Consider the following 18,971-nt stretch of genomic DNA (forward strand, 5'->3'; position numbering starts at 1 on the left):
AAGAACTAGGAGATAATCAGAAACGAAGACAGAAAAGAGCTTCAAGGAGTGAGTTTTCAATAGTGTCATATATCATGCTGATTAGAGGACTGAAAAATAACTACTGGATTGGGAACTGGGATATAAAATGTCATCTTAGTGAGAGGCCTTTCAGCGGGCTGGAGAGAGAAACCAAGGAACAGTGCATAAGGAGGAAAATGGAAAACAAGAAGTAGAAATAGGAATTATTTGTTACTTCTTCTGAAAGTTTTAGTTGGTAGGAAAAAATAAACAGATAAAAGAAGGTATATGATTTTAAATAAAAACTGATTTCTCAGCTTTAAATTTTACATATAACCAATGAAAGTATGAAAAAAAACAACTATAATTTAGACTTTTTTAAAAAAAGAATAGCTTTTCCTGGCATCATTTATTAATATTATTTAATATCAATATAAAATGCATAGTGTTTTTCCTATAATTAATAGGCTTTAGGTATAGTTCCTATTTTATGTTTGATTTCCTGCTGACGTTCTATTGCTTCATACTACTTTAGTATTTTGGTAATAAGCCAAGGCTATAAAAATTCTTTCTCAAATGTAAAGAATTAAGTAATGCATCACTAAAAGATACATATTTCCTTTTCTACTTTCTGTTCTTTTAAAATGCCTATATATTGCAACTGGTTTGTAGTGAAAAGTAATCAAGTAATTTCAAAAGAAAGGGTTAATGTGATTTAAGTCACTGCCAATTGAAATGCCTTAAGTTTGGTTTATTACACTTTACCATCACTGTTTCTCTCTGCCTGTTTCCATAAGAATGTAGAACCTGTAAGTATTCTTAACTACGGCAATATATGTTTGCATCAGTGCAATAAGAGTCCATTTTTATTTTGCAACAGGACACAATTAAAGAAAGTGGTTATTTTACCAAGGCTTTGACTGGAAGGGTATGCTTCCCTTTAAGGAGTCAATCTCGACTTGCAGAGCCAATAAAAGCCCAGAGGGAAGACTGGGCTTTTATTGGCCCTGCAAGTCAAGAGACCTGAGTATCTGCTAGGAAGAGAAGGGAACCAGGGATGCCTGTTCTCTTCTTTCTGGGTGGGTTTCCATTCATCTTCAGTTCATACTCCTTTTGAATGCATCCTGCACTTCTAGGAATCCTTTATAAAAACAAATGACTTTTTTTTTCCCCTTTCTCCTGCTCTGTCCTCTCTTCACTGATAGGTAATTGTGTCTCTGTACTAAGGGACACTCCCTTCAGATGCATCCTCCAAACTGGAAAGAGTTTATTTCCCAAACCTTAAACTGGTTGGCTTAGGATTGGGCTCACGGAAAGGGAACCCAGAAGCCCAACATGCCAGCAAAAGGGTAAGGTTTGTTTTTAATTTTTTTGCCATTTGGGCTTTTGGCCTCCCTCTCCCTGTGCAAACTGGTAAAGGGCCTCAGAATTTTTGACCCATCCTTACCCCTCCCCTTGTTTTGTTTTGATACATGTTTTCTAATAACCTGGTTTATCTGTTCTTGCCTTCAGGCCATCAAACTCTAAACAGTCATACAACCAAAGCCTGGGACGATAGTCCTTTCTGCTGGGAACCCTTAAATAGGCCACTGAGGGAGATCTGACTTGTTTCCCCACAAAGCAGGCCCCTTGTCAGCAAGAAGCAGTTAAGATCAGTCTTCATCCTTATTCTAAGAGCAGTCAGATGTATTTCTTTAGAGAGGGGAATGAGACAGCCAGGTGGGAGATGGTCCCTGGAGAAACTCTGACCAGCCTGTGTACTGGAGTGGAGGCTCAGGAAGTTCACAATGTTTACAACAGGGAGGAACCTGGCCCCTCTTCTTCCTGTGTGGAACCTGGGATTCGAGCAGTATAGCACGGACTCTGGCCTTGTGAGAGTCCCTGTTTCCCCCTTTTCTTCCTTTTCACTCAATAAAAACCTGTCACACTGTTCAAATTGTCTGTGAACCTGAATTTTTGTGGCCAAGGAACAAAGAACCCTGCTTTAGCTAACTAAGGAAAAGTCCTGCAACAGCTCAGAGGCCAGGGTTGTCATCATGGTACACCTGGCCAGCAGTAACTGACCTGCAGAAGCTGACATCATGGTACACCTGACCAGCAGTAACTGGGGCCACAAAGGAGAGAGACTGCTGCAAAATATGCCACATAAATTGGAAAAGACTAGGGGCTGTGGGGATTCCCTGGCTTCTCCTTCCCCTACCCCTGTAAATCCCCCGCCAGGAATATTTATTGATTGAAGCCAGCTGGGAGCTGGAAACCGAGGAAATGCAGCCTGCAGGGGTACCCTTACTTGCAATACAGAACAGAGAAGAGGGAAAGGCAAGGCATGGATCTGAGGCTGGAGACACTACAGACTAGCAGAGTGGTTTACTCAGTATCTTGTTGAATTTGTGCAACACTCAGTAAGGTCTTATCACCCATTTCATACCTGAGGAAACTTAAGCTCATGGAGGTTAAGTGACTTGTGCAAAGTCATAAAGTCCACAAGGGGCAGATCTAGACGTTTTACCAAGGTCTATCCTGATCCAAAGCTCCTGCTGCTTCCTCAGCAGAGGCTTGACCATCACAGCGGGGCTTTCTGATTTCTAACTTTGGAAGAGCAACTACAAGCAGTAGTAGCATTCTCCTGGGAAACAAAATAGAAAGACGGTCAATGTGACAGAGAGATGCAAGGTTGCAAGAGCTCAGTATCTGGCTGTAGGCTGTGAACCTTTTTATTAAACAAAACAGATTCTGGTCTAACTTCATACATAAATCATTATTGTTCTGCTTAACGGGGCTACCATAAACCTAATAACCCAAAGGATTTGCAAGCATTTTAATGAAAAATACACTGGTATTTCAGAGGAAAGTAATTGGACTCAGGGGGACGGAGTCTGGATACAAAGGAGATTTATCCTTGGTAGTCAACAATGAGCTCCGTTACCTGGGAGATGTAACACATTAGCAGAAATGAGTTTATGTGATAAGCTTCTGCCAATGAAAAGCAGAGCCCGAAGACAAGTAGAAGGGCACAGAAGCATTGGTTTTTATGACGAATAAGAGGTGGTTGGTAAGGGGAAAGGAAGGAAAGTGAGTTGCCCTGCAGAGACAAAGGGTGCCTCGGGAATGCCGGATTGACTAGGGAAGTGTATTGGATTTACTGTTAGAGAGCTTTAATCTATGACTAATATGTGTGGGTTTAAAAGGTTAGGTAACATTTTTCTTCTTTGGTGCTTGTAGAATAGGTATTCATATATTCTGATCTCCATAGCCTGATAGGTTAATAAAACCTCGGTCCATGGTTTTGGTTATTTTTCCTGGAGCCAAGTGAGAGTTTTTAAATTCCTGATTTATGATTTTTTTGGGTACTCTTTGTATTTATGTTAGCTTTGGAGTTTGTACTGCTTGCTTGTGTTGTGGAGACAAGCTAGGCTGAGAATTCTCCCATGGGCTTTGTTTGGTCTCCTGTAATCTGGTAACAGGCCTAACCCCCACTCCACAGCTGAGCCATTGGAGAGCCTTGATCCTTAGGCACAATGACTGCAGAGATGGGCACAAAAAAGATGGCAAATCCATTTGCGGGCTGTCACTGGGATTTTTCAGATTTAAACAGATTATGAAGCCATTACAATGTAGCACTTTAAACTATTGGTAGTCACATTACCAGCAGATGGACAAATCCAGTGAGCAACAGGAGAGAATAAAGGTGATACACTAAAAAGCAGACAGGATCAAGATGAAGTGCGTGACAATGGTGTTTAAGCTCTGGTTGAAACTTTGAGGTCCAAGATAGTACAATGGTCATGCAGCTCTGATCCTTTTAACAAGTGCCTCTGTCACTTATAACCCAAGTCCTCATTTAATATAGTTTGTCACGCAGGTATAATGCTGGTGATTCAAATATAGGGGAAATGTCCTTAAACCCTCCTTTTCCAAATCCATTGCTGTAGAAATCAAAGCTGTACTCCTCCTCACTTTCCACTCTTCTGCCAAAGACATTAGCTAACTCTTGGGAAGTTTGTGTTATCCTTGCCACTCTAGTGATTGGGACCCAGCCTCTTTGCAGATTGCCTGTATTATACTATGAAGAGACCAAACAACTGGACAACCTTGTCTGTGGATAGCCTCCATAAAATCCACTCATCCAAATACATAGGAGTTTAGCAGACCATACTAAAGATTTGGTGGAGTCCTGCAATACAGCCATGTCACATACCACATGGCCTTTTAACATCACCTCATTTACCCTCACCCCCCGTCCCTTTTTCTCTTTCATATTTATGATTATATCAGTATTGTTTTCATTAAAACCCCAAGTAGTTTACTGGGATTCAATTTCTTCCTCTGTAAGTAAAATAGCTTAACCTAATAAATTCCACTGGAAGGGAAAACTAAAGTTAACATGCTGAACTTTATGCTAGGTGCCACCTAGTGTAGTATTGAACCATGCTTTTCTTCAATAATTTTTCTCAGGGATGCTAGCTGCAATTTGTTATTTTGCATTAATTTTATTTAGCATACCCTGAGTTTTTCCTAAGCTCAAACACTCATTTTATTCTATGAAGTCTTCCTTTATCCTAAAGCTCTCCCTCTTAGAGCCCTCAGTACTTGTGTTCCTAACTGGACTGGTTGCTCTTTAATCCACTACACAACAGTCCTCATGATACCTTTTTACTTTTTGTTTGGGCTTACTGTTTTTAGCATCTCATGTGTGTCCCTCTCTTGGTTCATTTTCTCACTTTGTTGGAGTATATCCTTATAATGAAGATATTCACCTTTCTGAAAATTTACACGTAGGATAATATATTTATTCTGCCTTTACATTATCAAGTTAATAATTTATTGGACACAATTTCTAGATTGGAAATAACTTTAAGACAGAATTTTGAATTTACTATGCCATTGTTTTCTACACTCCAATACATTTGAAAAAATCTGTTGTCAATATGACTCTTAATTCCTTGTAAATTATTTTTTATCTTTGAACTTTTTAAAATAAGTATTTACTCTTGATATTGTGAACGTTTATGACACTATCTAGGCGTGGTCTTTGACATAGTTTGGATTTGTGTCCCCTTCAAATCTCATGTTGAAATGTGACCTCCAATGTTGGAGGTTGGCTTAGTGGGAGGTGTTTGGGCCATGGGGGTAGATCTCTTATGAATGTCTTGGTGCCATCCCCATGGTAATATGTGAGTTCTTGCTCTGGTAATTCACTCCAAAGCTGGTTGTTTAAGGAAGGCCAGAACCTCCTCCTTTCTCTTGCTCCCTCTCTTGCCATGTGACAAGCCTGCTCCTCCTTCATCTTCTGCCATGAGTAAAAGCTTCTTCACCAGAAGAGGAGCAGATGCTGATGCCACACTTGTATACCCTGCAGAACTGTAAGCCAAATAAACCTCTTTTCTTTATACATGACCCAGTTTCCAATATTCCTTCACAGTAATGTCAAATGTACTAATACCATCTTTCTGTACTTATATATGCTGAACTATAGGTGGGTCTTTTTAGCCTGAAGACTCTTATTCAATTCTGGGAAATTCTTTTCTACAATTGTTTGGCTAATCCTCACCACTACCTTCACTACCACAATTATTCATTTTTGTTTAAAATAAATAGGAAAGCTGCCACTGTTAATTTTCTCTGGTATTGGATGTCTTGGTCTTTTTTCTGACCACGTCTCTCCAGCATAAAAAATTTGGGAACTCCATTGAGGAAACTCAGGGTACAGACATTGGTAATTTTCTCCAGTTAAGCTGACAGAGAACCTATTGTGAAGCTACACATCTGCCCAAAATCTGGAATGAGAAATATTTTTCTTGGAAGCATCAAAATCTTTGGAAGCCTTAGTTGTCTCCAGATAATCTTTTTTTAAAATAGTAATAATAATAAAAGCAACACAAGTTATGCTTTGGAGAAATGCCATCTTCTTGTGATCCGTAAGGTAGAGGGAAAAAATGGGCGCCCATATATGTGTACAGTTGGCCCATAAACAAGTATTTAATCAATCCTTCTGATTTCAGCCTCATCTGCTTTCCCACTTGATTGAATCTGAGCCCAGATTTCCCTGGGGTTCCATTTTGGTAAACTGGCTCCTATCTCTTCAGTGGTACTCTCCTAGTGTATTATAGCTATTTTGTTTCTTTATTTCATCAACTGACTTCCAAATTCTGTCTTCTACAAATTGTTCTGAAAGATGCTTAATTTGCTATCTATTTATTTTGAGGGTGTCTTCAGAGGTTTATACTATCCATTTGTATGGTCATTTCATATCTGACTTTTTGTCATAATTGTAGCAAATATTTCTACCTTTTTAAAATACATTGTCTTATTTCAAACAGAATTAAAGGTAGAGATTGCGTTTAAGATACACATACTTGTATAACAAAAACAATGAAATTAAGATATATTTGAAAGCTTCAATCTATAACACTAATTTAGGAATCCATATATTCTAGATAGCAGGCTATCGGACAGCAGTAATAGGCAGAATAATGCCTCCAACAAAGATGTTCACATCCTTATCTTCAGAACCTGTAAATATGTTATATTACATGACAAAGAAACATTTGGGAAATTCCTTTCTACTGGGGAGTAAGCCTGATCTACATAACACTGACACATAGTAGGACGGTTCACCATTCCTTGAGGTAGCACTTTCCAATGGAATCAGCAAGCTGGTCTTTCATTATTGATAGCTGGCAACGTAAACACAAATTTTTCTCTGTCCTGTTCTGCAAGTGGCATTGTATAAAGTCTTTTAAGTCAATGACAATTATAGGCCAATCTTGAGGAATCGCCATGGGGGAGGAGAGCCCCTGCTGAAGGGGTCCTGTTATCAGAAAGAGGTCTTTCAAATTCTTAAATTTTACTTAAATCTTAGCAGAGAATTATCATCTGGTATATTGCTTCTATACATGGAACATGAAATTTTGCTGTGGCCCACCTATGGAGCAAGAGAGCAGTGGCATAGGTCCTGGGGGGGCGGCATCATTGTGCTTGCCTAAGCACCTGCTTTTTGCTTGTGTTGCTTTTTGCTTGTGCCCTCCTTCCTCCCACTGCCGGGCTGGCACATACGCCTGCCCCACCCTAGCAGGCTAGCTTCCATGTGCTGGACCTGGGTCACTGTGGCTGCTGCTGCTACGGAGGCCAAGTTCCAAGCTCCAGGTTTGTGAACTTTCTTGCTGTCGAGCCTGTCCTTCCGCCCAATGCTCACTTAGCCTCATGGCTTTGGCCTCTAGTGCTTTTCCTTATCTTTTTATATACTTGATTGCCTTGTCAATCTTGCACTACCGGGCAGGCTAAGAGCTCACCTTCTAATGCCGTGTGTCTATCTCTTGGAGGACTGGGCTTAGGCAAAACCTCTGTTTCCTCTTTGTTATTTTTATCTGGTGATAACAATTCTGGGACCCGTTGCCCTTCTGCATGATGCTGTTTAAGATTTCTTCTCACTTGTTCCTAGAGCTTTATGTCCAGTGTACTTTCTGCTGGGAATATTGGGCTTTGGGAAACAACAGTTTGCATTAGGTCCCTTAATTGAGCCTGGAAAACTGAGGATCCACTAGCTTTAAGCAGCTGTTTCAATGCTTTTATATACTGTTTTTGTTGAGCTGATAACTGTTGTCCCATGATGAAACCTTAGCCTGAACAATCCCTCTGAACTTGGATATCCTAACTGGGTTTCAATGACTTACTGACTACACAGCGGTGTTTTCCTTCATTTTGGACCTTCCACTGTGATTCGTCACAGCAAAACCTCAGAGAGGGCACCACTGATAAGTTTCCTCAGATGGGGCACCACTGTCAGGGTCCTACAGGCAGACCCCAACCCCATGATGCATGAATAAATTCCCTCAGATACAATATCCAGTGAACAAGCAGGCTGGGGTGTCCAGGCCATCCATCTGAAGGAGTTAATGGTCACTGGCCCCAACTCCCGGGCCTTGCCAGCCTTTATTTAGCACACATTCAATGACAAAGGCTTTGAGTCAACTCCACTAGAAGGTAAAGATTAAAGGCCAGGTTCCGAGGCCTTAAGCAAATACCATTTGAGGGTGATAAATCTGGTTGGCCTCCCCCCATTCCCCTGAGAAAGCCACCTGGTCGGTGAAAGATTAAAGGTTAGTTTTAGGACCACATGAGTAAACAAGTTATTCAGATAAACTCCCCCACATTCCTTAGCTATTTGCTTTTCTTAACTAAAGGTAAAGGGGTAAGCCTGCCTTCAGCCAAAACTTCTACTGAAACTATGCAAACTTCTTGGCCTTCCAAGAAAATTTGTGACTATATTCTATAATTTTCTCTAATACTTTTCCCTTAATATTTTTGCCATCACCCTGACTGAACTACCACACATGTTAAGGCTAGAGATAAAATTAACGTAACTAATCTGATAACTTTTAGATTACCCTGGATTATCTGTGTGGGCCCAAAGCCAGTGTAATCAAAATGGCCCTGAAAAGTGGAAGAGGGAGGCAGAAGAATCATTCAGAATAATGATGCAGCATGAGAAAAATCTGACCAGCAATTGCTAACTTTGAAGAAGGAAGAGGGCTGTGAGCCATAGAAGCAGCTTCTTAAAACTGCAAAAGGCAAGGAAACAAATCCTCTTCAAGAGCCCCCCAAAGGCATGCTGTCCTGCCAACACCTTGATTTTAGCCCAGTGAGGCCCATTTTGGACTTCTGACCTCTAGCATCTAAGATAATAAGTTAGTATTGTTTAAAGTCACCAAGTTTGTGGTATATTGTTATTTTAGTAATTTGTTACATTCAGAAACTAAGATACCAATAAATATACCAAGTTAAAGAATCTCTCTAGCATTCCTACTGAGATTAACATTCTGGAGTCTAGAAGGCAGAAAACCAGAAAGGGAGTACAATTTAGACAATACTATCTTTTGGCACATTACCTCATTTAGGTGAAAACAATAATGGCATCAAAATATAATAGTTCTTATTTATTTAATGTGGTTTTTAAAATACAATTCTTGAAGAAAATTGATAAGACAAGTGCCAAAAGCTTCTCTTTAAGTAAACTTAAATGTGTATGAATTCTCTAATGTATTAAATAACATTTCTGACCTAATCCATGCTATTTGGTGTTTTTTGGTCATGGACTACTAAAGTTTCTAATTCCACATTAAGTGTGAAAAGCTTGCATCACTTGCCTTTAAATTGCTGTCAGACCTAGGATCAATAATTGTTAACACCAAACTGAGCAAATTTGGTAGGGGACAGATGGCTTGTACTACTCCTTTCTTTAATTCTACAATAAGTCAATTCTTATGAATCATGATTCCAAAGTCATATCAGAAATACAATGGAAAATACTGGTTAAATCCCTACTAGAGAAGTTCACTCATATAAAAAAATATGCTTTCACAGCTGTCTCCACAGTAGGCAGAGTCGGCATATAAGTCAACAAACTTTTCTTCTTTGTTACTGAGTCATGATGACACCAGGTAGATCAGAGAGCTTAGCCCACTGCTATCTTTGTAAAACAAGACCTCTGGGTGAGTAAACAAGTACTTTTAGCCCAGGATTCAACAAAAGTCAAAATGATACCTTAAGAAAAACACATCAAGGGAGGTTAAAAAAAAAAAACCAGACACTAAGATTTGGAGAGAAGAGAGTAAAAAAACTGAAAGAAGCATTGCCTAATGGAATATTGCTCATGAACAGTTGAATGGCAGTTTTCCTTCTCTTTGTACCAAGTTATAATAACCCTTTTAGGCCTAATTAGGAATTATCACACAGCTGGGGTGAGTCAGTCTTTCGGTCACAGGGAAACCATTCAAAAGCATTCATTTGGAAGGAATTCAAAAACAGTGCTATAAAAATCACAGTAGAGATTATCCTGACCCACCCCACAAAGCACAGGTGAAAATAATGAGCTTCTAAAATCATACACCAAGTTTTCCCACTTACTTTCCTAAAACCTGTTTTTATTACTTACTTTCCTAAAACCTCTGTCTCTGAAGATACTGAATACTGACAATTGCAGAAAAAGTTAACCAAGTAGCAAAAGGAAAGCAATGATTCAGAAATACATTTGTGCCCCAAACTCCATCTGCTTAAAATTCTAGAGACTTAGGGCACATATGATTTAAGTCATCACCACAATTATCAAAAAGTATGTAAACAATTTACTACCTGTGTGTGCAAAGTAGGTTTCAAAAGTGGCTGAGAGTTCAGTAAAGTCTACACTGCCTTGGTTCAAATCCAGGTTCTGTCATTTACTGACTGTGTAATTCAGACTGATCACTTAACTTCTCTTTGTCCCAGTTTCCTCTTCTGTAAAATAGGGTTGGTATGAAAAAACAGTTAATAAGTAAAGTGCTACAACAGTGGCTAGTATACTGTAGCTACTATATATGTATTAGCTGTAATTGTTATTATTTTTAAGAAATAGAATTTTGAGGCTGGGTGCAGCAGCTCACGCCTGTAATCCCAGGATCATGAGATCAAGAGATTAAGACCATCCTGGGCAACATGGTGAAACCCCATCTTTATTTAAAAAAAAAATACAAAAATTAGCTAGGTGTGGTGGTGCGTGCCTGTAGTCCCAGCTACTCTGGAGGCTGAGGCAGGAGAATTGATTGAACCCAGGAGGCGGAGGTTGCAGTGAGCTGAGATTGCGCAACTGCACTCCAGCCTGGTGCCTGGTGACAGAATGAGACTCTATCTCAAAAAAAGAGAAAAAGAAAAATAGAATTTTGAAATGTCTGTGGCTTTATATTCTTTAAAACATTATAAACTCTTTTGAGTGAACTACTAGGTACTAAAAATTGGGCACTCTATATAACATATAACCCTCATAAAAACTACCAGGAATGTAGCATTGTCCCCATTTTACAAAATAGGTATTGGGGGAAGTTTGACTCCCTATATCATGTTCATTTTAGAAAACAAAGTTCCTTGAATATTTGTGTTTATATTTTGATCCTCCTCTGCACTAGCAAAGTTATACAGGAGCATAAGTCTGCTACTCAAAAAGTAGTGATCAGGAGCTGGGCGTGGTGGTGCACGCCTATAATCCCAGCACTTTGGAAAGCCGAGACAGACAGATCACTTGAGCCCAGGAATCCAACACCAGCCTGGGCAACATCACAAAACCCTGTCTCTACAAAAAGTAAAAAAATTAGCCAGGAGTGGTGGCATGTGCCTGTAGTCCTAGCTACTCAGGTGAGAGGATAGATTGAGACCAGGAGGTTGAAACTGCATTTTGAATTTCCTTTTCATTGAAATAACTGACTAAAATGAACTGACCATATATGTGTCTGAGTCTCTATCTGGACTCTTTATTCCGATATGGATCTATTTGTCAGAATTGGTGCCAATACCACATTGTCTTGGTTACTGTAGCTTTACTGATCATCTTTATTTCCTTTTTTGTGAATGAACTGTTCATATCATTTGTCTTCTTTCCTTTTGTATAATTTGTTTGCTTTTTTATTCTTTTTACATTCTAGATTTTAATATTAATGCATTATGCATGAGTCACATATCTTCTCTCAGTCTGTTGCTTTACCTTTTACCAAAAGTAAGTCATAAAGAAATTTTACATTTTGTGATGATCAAATTCATCAATCCTTTCTCTTATATTTTTGCCTTCTGGATCTTAAGAAGCTTTCTCAACCTTGAGAATACAGATATTTTCTTCTTATGAGTACAGGACAATTAAATATGTGTCTATTTTGTTTACTAATGCAATGATGCCACCTCTTTTTACTGCTTCATGATATATCTTGATATCCAGTTGGCTACCTTCTACCTTGACTGTTTTTGTGCATCTATTCTTATTAATTTTAGAAGGCCTTACTTCTCTTCGCTTTATTACTTCTATATCTCCATCATTAGACCTTTCTTTATCAGCTCAACTATAATTACTTGTTCAGTAAGACACACTTACTACTAAGAATATTCTTCCAGTAATGATCAGTGATGACTACAAATTTTGCTTTCTTATGACTTGCTATACATAAATTTACCATTTGTTCTTTTCTATAATTAATAACATGTTAAAAATTCGTGTGTAATGATGGTTTAACCTGTTTGTACAATCATTTCCCTTTTATGTACAAATGTGATTAATGTTCTTTATTTAAGAGCGTTTTTTTTTTTTAACATTGTTAACCATTCCTAATTTCTTGACACTAACTCTTTTTTCTTTCCTTTTTTTTTATTGACACTGATTCTTTTTTCTAACTCTTCCCACTGGCAACTCTTCTGCCTGACTCTTGTGGGTAGTCTTCAAGGTTCCAGCCTTGGTCATTCTTCCTTAGCAGAAAAACAACCACTCCATCTATGCCACCCTCTCCTCTTTTTTCCCCCTAAAAACAATTTTACCTGAAAATCATTAGAATGTATATTGTCTTTTTATCCTTAGTAATAGATTATCCTTAATACTGAAAATATCATGCTAAGGTACATAGTTGATGCTTAAATGTGTTAAAAGAGTGAGTATGGTTAAATGACTCTTAATATGCTAAACACATAAAATACTACTTTATTACTATCATATTTATGAATTCCTATTTATAACATGATAAAAATCAACAAAAATAAAAAGTACCACATTCTTAGCACTTGTAGTATATACCTCAATGTTCTAAGTATATGCACCCTAGAACACTGAGTTAAATGTTTATGGAATCCCTAAAGCATTTCAAGAAAATAGCTTGAAATCACTGCTCTAGACCTATTCATCTTTTAACATAGGTCAACATGCAACAGTATTTAGGACTAATTATCCTAACAGCTTTCAATTCAACATTAATCATGCAAAAAATCACATGCACAAAGAATACTGATTACCAAAATTTGCAGTATATACATAGTCATGGTTAATTAAGCACCACATTATTATTAGACATTTTTCTTTACATTCCCTAAGAGGGTATTTGTTATCTTTGGGGAAAATTTTAGAGAAAATTTAGATTTTCACATAATAAGATTTTTAATAATTCACGATCTAAATGGTCTTTTGTTTCACAAAGTTTTACAATGGCACTAAAAAGTTCTGGAAATATCGCTGTTTTGGTTTTTGGTTACTATAGAGTTTTCTATGTCTATGATCTCATGATGTTTGGTACCTAGTCTCTCTAGGTTCCTAATACTAGCAGAGTACTATTAGGACTCCAGTTGTCATTACAAGTCCGCAAGACTTTTCCTAAGTTTTTACCTGGCACCCCAATACTTTTCTCTAGGAAATTCTGAAAAAGGGTTTAGATCATGTATGTAATCCTCATCTTTTTTCCTCCTCTTCTATCTCTCAAACCTTCATTCATTAAAATTTAGTTGAGTCAAATACTTGCTCAGACAGGCAACAGGTATGTCATAAACAAACATTTTCTATCTTATATTTCTTATCTTAATTTTCTGCCTCTTAAATGAAGGTCTTAACTTCCTTATTAAAATACGAAATCCAACTTGAGGTTTATATAAGATACATATCTTGAAATGGTATAAGAAGTAACAAAAATTTCCAGGTACATACAAACTAAAACAAATCTGAAAAAATAAAGTTTGAAAAACCAAAATTTGCAGCAAAAAATGTGTAATATACAAACACGGTTGTTTTGTTTAAATTGTTAGAAAAATAAAGAGAGCTACAAGGATAAATTATTATTTGTCCTTGTGTGATAGATTGTTCCATCAATGGCCCCAATGAATCACACCATCCACTATCTGTCAGCCTATGTAGTCCCCTCATACTGACTCTAGATTTGGCCATGGGATTTGCTTTGTCCAATGGAACAATAGTAAATATGACAGATGTACAGGATCAGTAATCTCAGGCACATTAGGGCTTGTTCTCTTAGGATGTTTACTGTGGGAAGAAGCCCCGTCTAGCCTACTGGAGGCTGAGAGGCCTTGTACCGCAGAGACAGCCAACTCATTGAATTATGAAAAATAATAAAAGTCCTTGTTTTAAACCTGAGTTTTGGTGTGGTTTGTTATGCAGTGATGGATAATGTGAAATCTTATCTCTCTCTATGTCTGTGGCATAGCAAATGGCTAAAAGTTACATAAAGCTATACTTAATTGAAAAAAAATAATTAAGGTCTCTCAGTAAACTTTAGAAGCATTAGACCTGCTTTCCTCTAGCATTTCCCCCTCTATGTAGACTCAGTTATTCAATCCATTTAAATAAGTAGTACAATACTCAACATTTAACTATTATCCTGTACATTTTATAGGTACATACTATACCAACTAATCAATGAATAAAGAGTACACAATAAATATTTTTATTTTTAAACACTGAACTGTACATATTTAATATAAAAGATGAGATTCTAGCCCTGTTTTTAAAAAATAAGTATACTTGCTAATATTATCTTTACATTGTTTTACAGAAGGCAATATTCTAAATCTGCAGCTTCATTCCATAGTTTTACAGAATTATAATCTCTTGAATACATTTCTAATGTTATTTAAAAAATAAAAAATCATACAAGATATATTTAGCACACTAAAACTTAAGAGGTTACAGTATAACTGCCCAGAACCTCCAGGTACCACTGAATACTTTTCCAGTACAAAGAAACTAACATGTTAGAATAATTAATTCTCTGTATTTACTTTTATTAAAAAGAGATTTTTGGTAGTAAGAACAAATAATCTCTCATTTGTTGCCTGAAAGCCTAAAATAGGATCATTGGTTTCTAGGCTTGCTACTTGCTGCTTAGCAACCTGTCCTACTTGCCTGCCTTCCTTTCTGTTGTAAAGTACAGTGGACATGGGAGCAGGCTGACGATAGATGAATACTCGACGAAGGCACTCACAAAGGGCTGCATAGGAGTAATTTGGAGCACAGGCAAAAAATTTTTTGTCTCTCTTTGATGCTTGGACATAGCCTGCCAAGAATATGAGATAAACAAACAAAAAACTATATATTAATCAGAAGGGGAAAAATCATGATTTAACATTTAATATTTTGCAATATGTATTATAAATTAAAATGCCCAAGTTAAATATATACCATAAGGTATATAATTCTGAATCATTAATGATTAGCCATAATCAGTCTCTCCTGACTGGTGCAAAAATATAACTTTAACTCAGAAGGAACAAAATAGATATGGCTTTCTCTCTTCAGAAAAGCATAATATAGTTTCATTTAATTTCCATGAATATTGGAACACTAAAATTCTAAAATCGAAAACACTAACTATATACCAAAATATCTTTAAGTGCCAATCTAATATTTAGTTTGATGAATTACCGATATGGCATCAGAGGATCTTTTTTTTCCTCTTAAATATAGGAAAATCTGTATAGAATACCATCATAAAGTTATTTCAGGTTTCTGTTAATAATGTATCCCTGAATGTACTGGTATTCATGATTCATTATCTTATTATCCCTATAATGTTAGTGATACTTTTACACACCAATACCACCATTATAAATGGATTTTGTTGTACTTTCAGCCCCCAGAAGTAGAATGTTGACCACTATAACCTCAAAAATAATTTCAAGTCTCTAAACTGAAAAAATCCTTAATCTTGTCTTAATTCATGTACATGTTTAAAAAGTATCTTGATGGATTAAGAGAACATTTATGTTCCAAAATTATTATAAATTATGATTTTCAGATTGTGACATGGTTAGCAAATGTTAGATATTTACATTTATATAAGATAAAAATATAACACTAATTACAATTGAGAGCTCATCGAACAATGAATAAGCAAAGGAACCACTGAGCACACAGATCAATACTGCTTTTAAAAATATTAAGCAGGGTTTGAGGGAGAAAAGTGAAGATTTAGATACCTATTTAAATAAAGTAGCTATCCAGGCTAACCTTGACAGAATTAATAAAGTGTATAACATTTCAAGTATATATATCTAATGTAATGTTGATTTAATTTAGAATTAAGCATAGAATTCCTCTAAAATAGGGGATTTGGGGATATGAATAGAAGATCTGAGCATCTAAAGATGATATGATAGAGCTTTCCTCTGACTAAAGTATAGATAATTAAAAAATAGCATCATAGTAGGGAGGCTAAAAATTTTATGGTTAGTCAACCAAATTTTGTCAGGTCATAAAAATCCATTTTTTTCGGACTACACTGGAGTCTGAACCAGTTTAGCAGCCTACATTATTAACTATAAGGGATAATTAATAAATTTCTTCTACAATTAGGGTTGTTCATATATAGCCATCAAAATACATAATTTCACTTCTTGCTGCCAGTTTAAAATAATCTTTTAAGAAAGCAATAACTGTGGCTAATTCACATAAAAAATTTGTCATACAATACTAATGGATTTTGACATAAAATCAATGATTGCATACATCTACAATTAAGCAGTTTAAAATATTTTCAAGCCCTAATTTTAAAACTGCTATTTTTTTCATTTTATCCTACCAAATAAGTTTAATTTCTGTTTATCACCACTTTCCATAAGTGTTTTCATTATAGTGGCTCCCTTTTGTACTTAATTTTGACAAAAGATGTCTCCTAATGTGCATTACACCTTAGAGGGATTCTATGATGTTTCTGAAGATTATTCTGAAGAAGCCTGAATATAAGTTCCATGTAGGGAATTATCAAGCTCCTTGTTCAGAGTCCAGTATTATATGGCTTACAGAATTAGAAAAAGCAAATGACTTAGTAGAATAATTCAAGTGGTTAGATAACCACTTTCATTTCTATTCTGTTTTGATCTTCTGTATAAGCATAAAAACAGATTAGTCTAAATGTTCCAACAGTGTTAACACTCAGCAACTAGTACAAGCAAACAAATCATAGCATGAACCAATCTAAATGTAATCAGGACAGCTCAAATTAAAAAGAAAAAAAAGAAGTGAACTTTAAAAAAATGATGACTGTACTTCTGATTTCATGGAAAATGTCAAAAGAGTTTGTTTATACCTAAAGCATTGAAAGTTGCAATGTGCTCCCACATATCATCTTGTTTGCTGGAGTGTGGTTGCCAGAGTAGGGCATCAACATCGTGGCGCAAACAGAAGCAGGGCATTTCTTTAGGATCCACTACAACAGAAAAAAGGTACTGGTTGCTTCCAAGATTCACCTAAAAAGTGATTGAAAAAATTTACTCAACAACAAATTAATAATAGCAACAATAATAACAACAGCAGAAGCTGACAGCCAGCACTGTCAGCAACTGTTTTATACTTTTTATATACTTACTCTCATTGACCCCTTATAATATCCCTGAGAGAAATGTGCTACTGTCATATTCATTTTAAAGCTGAGGAAAGTGATGTACAAGGCATTTAGGTAACTTGTTAACGGTTAGCCTGGCAGTAAGTCATGGAGCTGAAATTTGGGCCCACAGTCTATGCTCTTAATCACCACGCTAATATACTACTTCATCACTGTTAGTAACTAGTTTAAGACATGATATAAAGCAGGGGTGCCCCCACTGTGCCACAGACCAGTACCAGGCAGTGACCTTGTAGGAACTGGGCCTCACAGCAGGAGGTGAGCAGCAGGCAAGGGGGCATTACTACCAGGGCTCCACCTCCTGTCAGATCAGCAGCAGAATTAGATTCTCACAGGAGCGTGAACACTAATGTGAAATGTGCATGCAAGGGATCTAGGTTGCATGCTCCTTATGAGAATCAAATTAATACCTGATGATCTAAAGCAGAACGGTTTTATTCTGAAACCATCCACCAATCCCCCACAGGTCTGTTTGGAAAAATTGTCTTCCACAAACTGGTCCCTGGTACCAAAAAGGTTGGGGACCACTGATACAAAGCACCAATTTAAGCAGACTATTTTTAAACCATAGAATACACGCATAAAGTTACTAATGCTAACTTGTAATAATCACCAAGAACAATGATACTACCAGAATTTATGAGCACATTCTACATGCCAGGCATGCTACAAATATTAATCTTCTCAATAACACACAAGGCTGTTATTATCTTCACTTAAGCGACGAAAGAACAGACTTGGGGAGCTTGAGTAAATTGTCCTAAAGAGAAATACCACAATGCTGGAATTCACACTCAGATCTGTTTACAAATTATTTACTTTAACCTATTGCTTATTCTGGTATCAATGTCAATATGTCAATAATGTCAGCATTTGTTATTGTAACACATCAATAATTGTGATTGCTGTATTGATGCCTAAAAAAATTCATTCTAATACAAAATCATCAAATTGAAACTCACTGGATTTCATCTATAGAAATACTTTTTCTAAATGGAGATATGTTGTAAGGATAGTCTTCTTTATTAGAAATGTTATCAGAGTTGAAAATAGCAAACAGAATAAATGCTAACAAAAATCACATCAAATGTAGAAAATATAAAATGTGAACTTGACCTGAGTTCAATGGAGAAAGCCATGAAGTGGTTCTCAAGCAAGAGAGCCTGTTGGTAGAACTGTGACAACACAGGCTACTGGTCACAAGGGAGTCCAGTGTCAGAGCAATCCACCTTCTGCTCCCCAGCAATGCCAGGGAAATAGGGCTTTTGAGTAGGGCCAGTGCTTGCTCTCTACAGAAGAAGGGGAACAGGCCAGCACACAGAGACCACTGATTGTTTCTTTTCTCTCCTTATTCATGATGATCAGTGGCTAGATGAGGTTTATTTTCAAAGTCATCAGTACCTAACTGGCCTTTTATTATTATAAGTTTTGATGGACCAAACACTGCTTTAGCTCTCTTCCCTGTACCCTAAGTCTGATGTTCTCACTTTTTTTTTAAATCAAGGTTTTTCAAGAAAAATAAACTATAGCTAAAATAAAAGTTGAAATAATATTTTCACAGAAACACACCTACTTTCACGAGCCAAGTGTCTAAAGAATGTATTGAGGATTAATATAATTGAGCAATCTCTTGTCCATCCATACTTGGACAGCAGTGAGAAAAGAACAGAGGCCCTTGAACCACCAAGTGAAAGCTGACCACCAAGGGAGATCAATCAATCATGAAAATAAGAGGATGAAGATGAAGGCAGGTGCCTTACTAAGAGCCCCTTACTCTGACTTAGG

At 36.9% G+C, this 18,971-nt stretch overlaps 1 protein-coding gene across 2 annotated transcripts in view; it reads right to left on the bottom strand.

The window, feature by feature from the left end:
- Positions 1-11,606: 11,606 nt before the first annotated feature.
- Positions 11,607-18,971, bottom strand: part of NUDCD1 (NudC domain containing 1) — a 71,083-nt gene continuing 63,718 nt past the window's right edge. The window contains exons 9-10 of one of the 2 annotated variants that reach the window (XM_017512228.2): positions 16,872-17,031; positions 11,607-14,840 (exon numbers count right to left, since the gene is read on the bottom strand). In XM_017512228.2, coding sequence (XP_017367717.1) covers positions 14,548-14,840; positions 16,872-17,031 — 453 coding nt within the window. In that variant the 3' untranslated portion in view covers positions 11,607-14,547. The remainder of the gene's footprint in view (positions 14,841-16,871; positions 17,032-18,971) is intronic. The other variant, XM_017512230.2, reaches the window with a different exon arrangement.

The sequence above is a fragment of the Cebus imitator genome, unplaced genomic scaffold (assembly GCF_001604975.1).
Source record: "Cebus imitator isolate Cc_AM_T3 unplaced genomic scaffold, Cebus_imitator-1.0 Scaffold465, whole genome shotgun sequence".
Classification (NCBI taxonomy): Eukaryota; Metazoa; Chordata; class Mammalia; order Primates; family Cebidae; genus Cebus; species Cebus imitator.